Consider the following 12,335-nt stretch of genomic DNA (forward strand, 5'->3'; position numbering starts at 1 on the left):
CTACCTCAGTTCTGACAACACCTTTGGTTTCCTTAAAAAATTTCCCCCTTCGATGTTTTGCCAATGAGAACAAATTTTAAGCATTTTAAGTTTAGAAATTTTGGAATTTCCTTTAGGATTTTTGTGAAAATATTGTTAATAAACCTATTCTTTAAGCAGCAAAAAAAAAAAAAATTTCCCCCTTCTATTTTGCTTTTCTGACTCCAGTGATACTGAGAAACTTGGAAAGCTGTTTGCAGTGTTAGAAATTTAACCAAAAAGAAAACCTTATGTGACTGTAATGATTTTCAATTTGCTTCACTTGAGAAAGTTTTTTGGTTCAGAAACTTCCTTAATAGTCTTTTTTGAGAATCCTGTCTTCTCAGACATGGATCTGTACCCTAAACCAAGTTACACGATCTCTTTATCCCTCAAGGGTTATAGCTGACTGATGGGCATATCTTCAGAGGGCAAACACACCTTTTACTCAAAACATTCTCAGTCCAAAGATCTCATACAATCTTAAAGTGGCAGAATCAAGACAGTGTACAGTGTGATATCAATATATTCAAACTAGCCGATTAAAAATGGGTCTACTAAATCTTTAGATATAGTAAGTTTTATTTATCTGGTGGTGTCTGATGGTCACAGGGTACTGTACAACAAATCTTTAAAATACAATAAGAAAAATTGAACAGCCAAAGAGATCAATTAAGAGGGCAAAGGCCCACAAAAGGAACCAACAAAAGTGCAGAAAAGAACCCACCCACTTTCCCATTACATTAATTTCTGCCTTGTTTAAGTTTGGCTTTAGGAACATCAAAACAAAGTGTTAAAGAAGTTTGGAAATAAGAGAATTTAACTTCACATAGCGTCTTTCACTTTCACAAAATGCTTTTCTTACTCAATAAGCATACAAAACGATAGTAACTCTTAAGGAACTCTTGAGCCTCTGTTTGGTCCAGATGTTTAAGATTGCATCCTTTAGGACTTCCCCTGTCTCTGTGCCCACAAATTCTCTGCATTTATAAAGTCACTTGTGGTGTAATAGTCTCCTGTGCTCTATTTTGCCACAACAAATGCATAGATACGTTCACATGTGTAGCAAGGTGCTCAGCACATAGTAGGTACATGAGGAATACTTGAATTGACTTTCAAATTTCGCCAAGGTTGAAAAGAACATATTGCACACAAAACCTGGCATATTCCAATTTGGCTCTGAAATCTTTCTTCAAGTCTCATGATTTTGAATCTAATTTGACACCAGCTATTGTTAATAGCATGATTTTAATATTTACATCATTTCTACCTACTATTTTCAAAATCTGCTATAAGAAATTATGTGAAGATCATTTTGGAACACATATAACGAGTGTGGGGATGGCGGAGGGAGGGGAAGGAGAGTCACATAACATATTAAAGGGTCACTGCCAGAAAGGTATTCCATGCATGACAGAGTTCAAATTTTACTGCCCAAGTATCAATTCTTTAAAAGTAAACTGAAAACTATTGCCACTTTTCTCATCTATAACTAACAAAAACAAATTCCAAAAAGCCAGTATACTAAATGGCCAGTATTAGACAAAGTGGGAAAGATATTGCCTTACAATGCCACGAGCATTTTCTCTCCCACTCTATCTTATACTTACCTAAATACTAACATAAGGGCTAAAAAGCTGTGGGTAAAGCCAAAGCTTTAAATGAGGGATGCCGGACCATAAAAACACAAGAGCAAGGAAGTTGCAGGGGGAGGTAGAGAACAATCTTTTCTAAAATATTGCTTATTAGAGAATGGCACTTACTTAGTGCTGGTCCCTCCACAAATGGTGTATTTCAGCCCAGGCTTGAAATCTGAAAATTTATTCGCTAGCTGAGTGCCTAACACAAAACAAATGTGAAGCAGACTAAACGTGTTAAGCTGGTATCTATTTATAATAGTGAATCAAGGATAATCAGACAGACATATTTGATCGTGTCATGCTTGGGAGATTTAAATTTTTCTCTTTTATTATTACTGTTATTTGAAGATTGTCTCCCTCACAACAGATAAAAATATTTTGCAGTAAAAGATACTTTTAAAAATTTAGTCAGATGTTCCTGCAGTAAATCTGTTATTCACTATCAAAAGCTGGATACAACTTTCAACATTTGTTTTTAACAATGCTTGTCTATAAAGCATTTTGAGATCATTAGAGATGAAAGGCGCTATGTAAGTGCAAAATATTATTCAAGACAAATCAGTAAAGGTGCTCTTTCTGTGATGACAACGAATGAACCTTCATGGTTGAATGGTTATGCTACTTTGAAAGTCAGAATAACTCCCAAAGCATTCTCGCCCCGAAATAAGAAGGAACAATGGGGTTATATCACTTTTGACAAAGACATTTGTCACCACTTAAGAGAATGTGCACTCTTCTTGCCTTTTTTTTTTAAAATAAAATGTAGGTGACAAAAGTTAAATTATGCCATTCAATCTACACAAACCAACATTTTATCAAAGTTCCTCATTTTACAAGTCTCCATGTTCAAAAACCACACACAAATTAGCATTTTGTACACAAATGTTTATTTTTCAAATAAACATCCCCTTTAAACACAAGGAATGAAATCTAAATCTTCATAAAGATGAATTCAAAATGAAATCCCTCCAGTATACTGTGTGTAATCACTGTGTCCTTGGTCACTACTGGCATTTACTGTTTAACATCAAAAACAAAGACAGGTTATTTAAAAATCATGCTACTGGATTTCTAGCTCTTCTTCTATGACCAGTTCTACACTGATCTGCAAAGTTTAAAATTTTACATCACCGAATTGAAGCAAGTTTAAGGTGTGGAACAGCTGTGCATTAAACACAAAAACAAACAAATAAAATTATAAGATATAGTCAAGTTCATAACGAATATAGGTGTTTTTTTCATCATTGTAGATTCTTGGATAATGTGCTATGAGTGCATCCTGTGAACCAATGTAGATAGAATTGTAAATCTTCCAGTACACATCTCTGACTTTTCTGGCTGGGTGAAACAAACCCTAAAAATAAAAAATAAAGAATAACATTACTTTAGTTTTTCAAGCAATATACTGATGTAATCTGCTTTTCAGAAGCCTATTTCAAATATAAAATGTCATCCAGCAGTCTGGATACTTTTTCTTCTCAAAGGATAAATAAAATTTCTAGAGTTCAGAATCTAAACTGTTTAGCAATTTGTTCAGACAAGATCCAATTTTTTGTCATTTTCCTTAGTGAAGTAACTGCTTTGCCCATGTACATAGTATCCTATAGATAGTTAAGAATACTACTTTATTAATTTGGTAATTGATTTTTACCAAACTAATTTTATCATGACGAACACTGATTTAAACAAGATGAACCACAAATGAATCCTTTTTCGATTTTTAACATACCTGCAAACAGTATTGCAACATTCTACATGGTCCAATAGCAACTCTTAGGCCTTCCAGGGCTCCCATAACTGCTTGAATAACATGGGGAGATGTCTCAAATACATTAGGCCATACATAATTCAACAAATGATTAAGAGAATCTTCACAACCAAATCCATAAACCCCAAGAGACATGTGCTGCACCACTGCACTGGCAGTCTGTCTGTGTACAAGATCTCTGTAACAAAACAAAATTTAGTTTTAATTTCATAGAAAACATGTTCTAACTGCTTATTAGGAGTTTCCCTAATTCAGAACATTAACAGCAGAAAATACTCCATGTATTTAACACTTACTTGAGAAAAACCAAAGCATTCTATTTGGAAAGTTTTGTTTAATTAGAACTTTTATCATTAGAACTGAATTCATCTCAAAAGCACAGCATGCTTGAAAACCGTGTGTTCACCCAGCCAAACTTAAAGCATTTCATTAGAAGTCAAAAACAATGAATATCAGAAACTATTTTTCAAATCTACTAATAAAAGAGCGGGAATAATGCACATAGCACGATTGAAGTAACACTTACTGAAACCTCATTAAATATGAACTTCACAAATTCAGAACCTGAGATAATTCAAACACTATATGCTTCTGATAAAGTGTTAGATTTTCAGAAGTCAACAGCTTTCTCAAGCCAAGGGAATAAAAATTTCTTTAATTTCTTACGTATTCATTGAATAGTTTGATTTCATTAAGTAACAGACCTACCATTAATTATAATTTGTTTCAATCAAAACAAAATCTAATTTACATAGAATCTTAAGAGGAAAATGAAATATTCCATCTAACTGTGTTTTCTGTATATCTTAAGTTTATTATCAAAGTGTTTTGCATCTTGGCCATTTTTATTGTTGGTGTTCAGTCATTTCAGTTGTGTAAGACTCTTCATGACCCCATTTCGGGCTTTTCTTAGCAGGTACTGAAATGGTTTGGCATTTCCTTCTCCAGCTCATTTGAGAGATGAGGAAACTGAGGCAAACAGGGTTAAGTGACTTGTCCAGGGTCATACAGCTATTAAGTGTCTGAGGCCGGACTGGAACTCAGGTCTTCCCAACTCCAGGCCACCGATCTATCCGCTGCATCACTCAGCTGCCCTCATCATTTTTAGTAATATTGTAAAATCGAGGTAACAGTATCTACCTTTCAGGGTTGTTGTGAGGATTAAATAATATTTATAAAGCCTGGGATATGGTATGTGCTTAATACTTATTCTCATTCTCCACTTGGATGGAATTATAGAATCTTATACTCCTTATTACACTATTGAATATAGGGAACATTAATTTACCTTCCCTTGATGACAAAGGACCATGATGATGACCATCAAATATTCTCAGTGATGCCTTTTGGGACTATCAAGGTATAAAGGGGTACTCCTCTGCTAAATAATTCCAGACTTTTACCTTTTTACAGACAGTGACCTTCAAATTATTACCTCCTTTATCAGCTAGTGGCCCAGCACCCCCTAATCCAGCTTCCCAACACTTATTAAACTAGTAACTTGAATTTTACAACAGGCTGGGCATTAGCCCCACATCCCTTCTGACAAAAAACAAACCCAAAACACTAGGACTTTGTGGTGATAAGTTTTTCTTTGTTCTTTTACTTCTGTGTTCAAGATAGCCTTCCTAATGGCTGAGGTTTTCTCAAGTTAAACCTCCACATAAAGATACATGTATGTGTATAAATATATATGTAACACCTGAAATTATCTATAAACTAATTTCACCGTATCAGACTAAACTAATGAAATGTTATGCAACAAGTCATATATAATTTTTATGTTTCTAACATCAATAAAGAGGGAGAGAAAGGAACCAAAATTATTAAGTTCAAAAAACTAACCTGTCCATCAAAGCATCTTCAAGTAATGGTGTTACAGCATAAATATAGTCTTTTCCCATTTCTCCAATATATTCAAACAAGAAAGAAAGTGATTTCAAAACACCATTCTGAACGTTCAATTCAGGAACTCGATACTCATTCATCAGCGCGGGCAAGACTGTGAATGGTGAACATGTCTCTGCTACGATAGCTATGGCCACCGTTGTACATACTCGGTTTTGTCTTTCTTGAACTTTGAGATTGTTTAGCAGCGTAGCCAACACATCGTGAGGTCTGGGAAAAAATACACCAGCAAACTGTTAGCATCAAAGTTAAAATTAACTATAATGAAAAACAACAAAAAAGGGAATAAAACTTCACATACAATGAAATATAAAAGATGTGATATTCTGTATTTTCATTGATTCTAATTAATATTCCACTTGTTGGAGATATGGAAGAGGAGATGCATGCATCAAGAAGAGACCTACAGGACCTCAAGAGTATGGTTTTAAGAGCCTCTCCATAAGTACAAATATGTAATTTAATACTCTTGTCTGTTTCTAAGGAAAGTTACTTTAATGTGCTTGGTTTGTTTTAAAAATGTAGCAAAAGTTTTCATTTCTGAAGTGGAAGGTCAAAGAAAATGTTTACAATGAATTTATTCTACACTCGGAGCATCTGAACTAATGGTTGGCAACATATGATACAAAGTCTGTATGGTCTCTAAGCAAATGGTAATGGCACAAGTACCATATCCCAGCAAAGAGGACCATTTCTTTCTCTTTTTCCTCTTCCTTCCACTCTCAAGCAAGATATTAAGGGTTACTGACTACGGTTGTCACCTCAAAGTCATCAATGGTTATTTGTTGCACATTAGCTAAGATTTTAGTAACTATGATATTGTGGAAATGCCCTTTGGGAGGGATGAAAATAAAACTTGCTGAATTAGAATTGTGTGAATGAACCATGGCCTCATATTCATAAACACACTATGTCACTGAGTCAGAGATGACCCATAGGATATGCACTTTATCTTTGTGCAACATCTTTCTCAGTTTGTTTCTACTAGTACAAAGTGGAGAGCCCCCTACAACCCTGGATAAGGTATAAGGCAGGTTAAGTGTATGCATCTCTTTTGATCTTGTGTATAAACTGATTTACTGTCACGGTTTTTGTTAATACTTAAGAATAATTCCCAAGTTCCAGTCTTGTGTCACTAACTACCTATCAGACATTTTGAACTGTTCCATAGACTTCTTAAACTCAACATGTCCAAACAAAACTCATGATCCCTCCTCTAAACTCACCTTTCTTCCAAGCTTCTCTATTTCTGTGGAGATCACATTACCTTTCCAGTCACCTGGCAAGTAAACTTTTTTTTTCCCCTGGGTAATTAATAATTTTATTAATCATGCTAGTAATAATTAATGAAAAGGGCCAGTGGCACTCTCAAATGCTGAAGACTCCTCATGGAACCCACTCAATGCTTATATACGCTTGGAAGACTGGGTGTTCTTGAGGATGGCAATCAACTCTGATTGGTTAACAATAAGAGAGAATGAATATTCTAATGAGAGATGGATCTATTCTAATGAGAGGCTGAGGACAAGATTTTGATCATATCCTTTATTTTCAAACCACCCCCGGCAATCAAATCAAAGAATTTGTCCCCACCCAACCCTGAGTAGAACACAATGAGCTTCCCCACCTGGGAGGGGTCTGAACAAGATTGAGGAGAAAGTCAATCCAAGAAGGATGAGGTCCTTCCCAACTCTGAAATTCTGTGATCCTGTGATCCATGCATCTATTCAAAGTGCAGTCCCATGGTCCTTGCCTGGAACCCAGTGTGGGAACAGTATTCCCAGGGCTACATGGGAGAGACTTTCCTTCCTATACTCCTCTGAGTCAATGGCAAGTAAACTTTGAAGTCATTTTAGACCCCTTCCCCTCCTCCCCCATATCCAATCAGTTACCATGGTTAACTGACTCCAGCTCCACCATATCTTTGAATCTGTCCCCTTCTCTTCAGTGATATACCCAGTGGCCTAGTGGAAACCCTTAGCACATCTTGCTTGTACTAGTGCAATAGTTTCCTGTCTCAAGTGTCTCCCCTCTCCAACCTATCCTACACACAGCTGTCAAAGTATGGTTATGAAGCATGTCATTCCCTGCTCAAAAAACACCAGTGACTCTCTCCTACCACTGATCAAATATGCACTCCTGCTTGGCATTTAAAGCTCTAGATAACTCCCTCCAAGTTCTCTTTCCAGACTCATTAGATAGTACTCCCCCAAGCACTCCTTGGCCAGACACTGGCCTGCCTGCTCTTCTTCACAAAGAACCTCACATCTCTGACCTTTGCACTTTAGTATGGGCTGTTGCCCATCCCTGGAATACATCCCTCCTCACTTTTGCCTCTTAGGATCCCTAGTTCCTGTCAAAGGGTGGCTCAAGTACCACCTACAAATGGCATCTCCTCATTCTTCCCCAGCTGTTCAGTCTTGCTCCCAGAAATTGCCTTACATATACTCAATCAAAGTGGTGTTTGCTCTGATAGAATATACAATCTTTGAGACAAGAGACTATTTTTATATCCCAGGGTGTAATATAGATCTTATTAGCACATTGTAGGTGCTTAATAAATGTTTGTTGAACAAGACCTGAATTGTGGCACTGCTCAATTTAAGTAAGATTGATAGTTTCGCTGTAGAAAACATAATACCCATAAGCCTGAAATATATTTCAACTATAATTCAAGAAAAATACATTCAGAGAACTGATGAACGCTGAGTACAGACTGATGGATATTTTTAAAAACTTCCTTCATTTTTCTAGCCTTTTTTTTTTGGCAACACAGTTAATATGGAAATGTCTTCCATGATTTCACATGTATAATGCCTGCCTTCTCAATGGGGAAAGGCCTGGAAAGAGGGAGAGAATTTGGAATGCAAAATTTTTAAAGTAAGTTTAAGAATTTTTAAAATTCAAATGTAATTATAGAAAATTAAATAGAACACCTTCCCAACTAAATTTACTTAAAATTTAAAAGATATTTTAGAAAATGCCAGTGGAAAATAGAGTGACCTCTCAACTGTAACTACTTAAAATATGTATTAATTATTCAGTACCTTAAATAAACATATGACCAGTTTAAAATATCACAAGAAATTTATAGTAAAAGAAAAAAAATCAATAAAATTAATATAACTTACCCAATGGCTTTTGCAATATAACCAAATGTGTTGACTGTGGCTCTCCGAATAGCTTTTTTATGAGCTTTTAACAACTCTAAAAGTTCAAAGCAAATTCTCATCCATTCTCTTGCAGAGACATATTCCGCTCCCCTGATTACAAAAGATGTCATTAGATATTCTGTTAAGAAATAAACCTTTTTAAAAGCAGGATAGAAGACATGGAATATCTGAAACCACTGTGGCCCTTTCCTTGGAATCTTTGGGTCATGTGGTTCCTTAGGTCTTTTAAATAGAGTGTGTAATTAACTATATTAATTATCTAGCCACGTGTGGGGTATGGGGTGGAGTGAGGGGTAAAGGAAAGCATGTATACACACATCATCTAAATCACCAACTCCCACTCTACTGGAGCCACCAACACAACGGTTTCAGCAGTGTCTATCTGGCACCCATATGGGACAGTCATCTTAAAAGACTGAAGTATAGCAGCTCCCTGGACACCAGAGGATGCTCAGCCTGTAGATGCTTTCAATGATCCCACAACAATGAAGCTGTGGCTTCAAGCAATAGCACTGGATAGGTCCACAATTAAGCTATGGCTTCTTAACATTTTTTGTGTCATGTATCTCTTTGGCAACCTGATAAAGTTTTATCTTCTCAAATAATGTTTTTAAACACATAAGACAAACACATAGGATAACAAAAGAAACCAATTCTATTGAAATATAATTACCAAAATTAGGGAAAAAAAAACCAAACCCCAAGTTCACGGATCCCAGGTAAAGAACTCCTGAGCTAATGGGTAAGAGAAAGACAAGGGATTGGACCAGTACTTTCATTAGCATAGGAACTAGGTGAGGAAACTCCCTACCAATGTGGGCCAGCACCCATCTCTGCAACCAGAGATTAAAGTGACTTATCCAGGATAATAAACATTTTCTTAAAGGTAAGCAAATACAATTCTCTTTCACAATTTCACATTTTAATTAACTCAATGCCAACTAGTAATCAACAAAATTATACAAATCAGAAGTTTGGTTAGGTCTTGAAATTATAACTGAGTATTAGAGAAAAATTGCTAAACAATATCAATCCTTAATGGATTGATAATACAGGCAGACCTCAACAACATAAGGTTATTTTTAACAAATGAATATGAGTGAACTATTTTACACATTCTGGGAAACATCAAATTATTATTTAAAGCTAACTTTTAAATTTGGAAAGGAAACAATTTTTAAGCTTTTTTTAGTAATACCTGTCAGCAATACGTCCAACAAGATCAATACAGTTTTCTTGTACTTTCTCGTGTCTATTCTTTAAGATTGGTGTAAGCCTTGGCAATAAGTCTTTAATTGGTGGCGTCATCTTGTGCATACCTATTTAATGAAAATCAATAAACACTCAATTAATATTTGAACCATATTTTTATTTACTTTTCCCTCTATTGAACTTGTATATACAACTAGGCATTTCAACTACCTATAGAGAACTTCAGACACTGATTTTTAAATTTCATTTTTGCCACCAACTTTCAACTATGCATATTAAATAAAAGAAAATCAGTGAGATGGGCAATTCAAAGTGGTGAACAATCCCCAAAAAAGTTTATTTGATTTTGGAACGTGTTTTTGTATTGACATTGAAACAACGGCCTATCTAATGATCTGGCAAAGAACACTACTACTTCAAACCAGGGGTAGAAGTTTAAATTAAAGTAAAAATTTCAGAAAGGGCCCCCTTACCCTTTAACTGCAAAACAAACAGATCTCCAGTCTCCCTGCAATGCAGGGGATACTTGGGTGGTATTTAAACCTATGGAGAGAAAAAAAGGAGGCAGCTGGCAGGGGCTCTTGCTCTCACTCAAAGATTTTTTGCTCTGACCGATTTGCTCTCCATTGTCTTTCCCACTTTCCCCAGGCAAACCATAAGGTTTGAAAACCCCATGCACACCAGAGCCAAATGATTATCCCTCAACAAATTGAATCTTTCAAGTTTAAAAGGGCTTAATTGATTTGGGGATCATATGCATATTTATCAATGCAGTGTTTTAGTTCTCTGTCCATAAATATATTTCATTAAGTTAGTAGGATGAGTAGCTGCCACAGCCCATAGCTGACTACCTTCATGGAGGTTACTTGGGGCCCCTCCAAACCCTGAAAGGGTTGCTTCTAACAGTAGCTTTACTTCAAACATAATGAAGTCAAACAGTGAAACAGATGCAGTGTAGCACAGTGGCTAGAGGGCTGGACTTGGAATCAGGAGACCTGGGTTCGAATCCCACCTTAGATGCTTATTAGCTGTGCCAAGTCACTTACCTTCTCAGAGCCTCAGTTTCCTCATCTGTAAAATGGGCATAATACTTGCACTACCTACCTCATAGGGTTGTTGTGAGGAAAGCGCTTTGAAAACCTTAAAGCATTATATAAATGTGAGTTATTATTATTATTATTGGGAAAGCTATCTTGCTTCATCATACTGTCCTCTTACTAAAAGCTCATCCTCATTCTCTGCTTTCTAAAAAATCACTTACTCTAAGCTTGCTGCATTTATTTTTGACACTTCCTTGTGGGATAGCTAGCAGTATATTATTTTAAGATCTACCAGACAAGCTAGGGAGATGACTAAAGATAAAGAAACAGTAACTTGTAAATGATTGGTTTTATAATCTCTTAATTAAATCAAATGAACTGAAAAGCTAACTTTATCATCATCTACCAATTGAGTTGTCTTAATGTTCTTTAATATTATGTTCTAAAGCTAAAATAAGATTTTAGAAGTTGATAGGATACTATTTCTCAAGGATCCAAATTCTATAATGCCAAGCTCTTCAAATTTAGAACAGCCCCTTCCTATTCTAACATACTATATTAACCTAAAAAAAATTATTCTTTGGAGATGTAATAATTTCATGGCCTCCTTATTTAGTTTGGAGCAACCAGAAATGTTCAGAACCAGAAGTGGGAATTACTGTCCCAACTACTATGCCTGAGTGCAAATTAACAATTTATAAATTAACAAGGCTAAGGTATATCTCACATTTTCCCAAAATTCCATACCTATTACATTCACAATGGCCTTCAGTGCTCCAAGGATGCTTCCCAATACTTCAGGGTACTCTTCACCCAAGTACTCATACAGGACAACACCCAAATGTCCCATCAATTTTTCCTAAAATAAAGAAATACAATTTAGAAACAGATACCAAAGTTACTTAACATCTTATATATAAGAGGAAGGGGCAAAGGGGGAAGAATGTAAGAAAAATTTACCTCTTGACAAGTTTTCATCACAACAGCAGTACGAGAGATGAGGTCAGCAGCCTGTTGTCTGACTTTGGCTGATTTGTTGTTCAAACGCCACAAAACCGTACCACAGATCTGAGGCAAATATGGTTTGACTCTTTTGCCAAGGGCATTGACTACTGTGCCAAAACCATTCAACATCACTGAGTCCTTTAAAAAAAAAAAGGCAGTTAACTTACACTGTGGAACAGCAATAGATGAAAATGAATATTTCAGGTTATTTCCTTACCATTTAAGGTTCTTCCTCATATTTATAAAGTGTTTTAAAGTTTATAAAGCAATTTCCTTACAACTCCAAAGTAGAAACTACAGAGAACTCTTCAGCTCTTTTTACAGATAATGAAATGGAAACTGAGATTTCAAGTGACACCCAAGTTCAAAGCCAGCTACTACAAAGTGTTAAAACAAAGGTTTCCTGACCCTAGATCAAGTGCTCTTATTGGTGTGGCTCACTGTGGCTTAATGGAACAAGTAAAACTACATAATGAAGGACTTTAATAAGAGTAAGATGGAAAATAAAAGACAAAGATCCAAATTTTAAGTTTTATCAGTAAAACTTTAAATAAACAAGAATTTGAGGCTC

At 35.7% G+C, this 12,335-nt stretch overlaps 1 protein-coding gene across 4 annotated transcripts in view; it reads right to left on the minus strand.

Moving 5' to 3' along the window:
- Positions 1 to 580: 580 nt before the first annotated feature.
- Positions 581 to 12,335, minus strand: part of SF3B1 (splicing factor 3b subunit 1) — a 53,848-nt gene continuing 42,093 nt past the window's right edge. For 2 of the 4 annotated variants that reach the window (XM_036746215.1, XM_036746216.1), the window contains exons 19-25: positions 11,720 to 11,902; positions 11,507 to 11,618; positions 9,706 to 9,826; positions 8,466 to 8,597; positions 5,272 to 5,544; positions 3,388 to 3,604; positions 581 to 3,012 (exon numbers count right to left, since the gene is read on the minus strand). In XM_036746215.1, coding sequence (XP_036602110.1) covers positions 2,854 to 3,012; positions 3,388 to 3,604; positions 5,272 to 5,544; positions 8,466 to 8,597; positions 9,706 to 9,826; positions 11,507 to 11,618; positions 11,720 to 11,902 — 1,197 coding nt within the window. In that variant the 3' untranslated portion in view covers positions 581 to 2,853. Of the gene's footprint in view, positions 3,013 to 3,387; positions 3,605 to 5,271; positions 5,545 to 8,465; positions 8,598 to 9,705; positions 9,827 to 10,192; positions 10,263 to 10,823; positions 10,860 to 11,506; positions 11,619 to 11,719; positions 11,903 to 12,335 lie in introns of those variants that run through there. The other 2 variants (XM_036746217.1, XM_036746218.1) reach the window with 2 other exon arrangements.

This window comes from Trichosurus vulpecula, chromosome 2 (assembly GCF_011100635.1).
Source record: "Trichosurus vulpecula isolate mTriVul1 chromosome 2, mTriVul1.pri, whole genome shotgun sequence".
NCBI classification, from domain to species: domain Eukaryota; kingdom Metazoa; phylum Chordata; class Mammalia; order Diprotodontia; family Phalangeridae; genus Trichosurus; species Trichosurus vulpecula.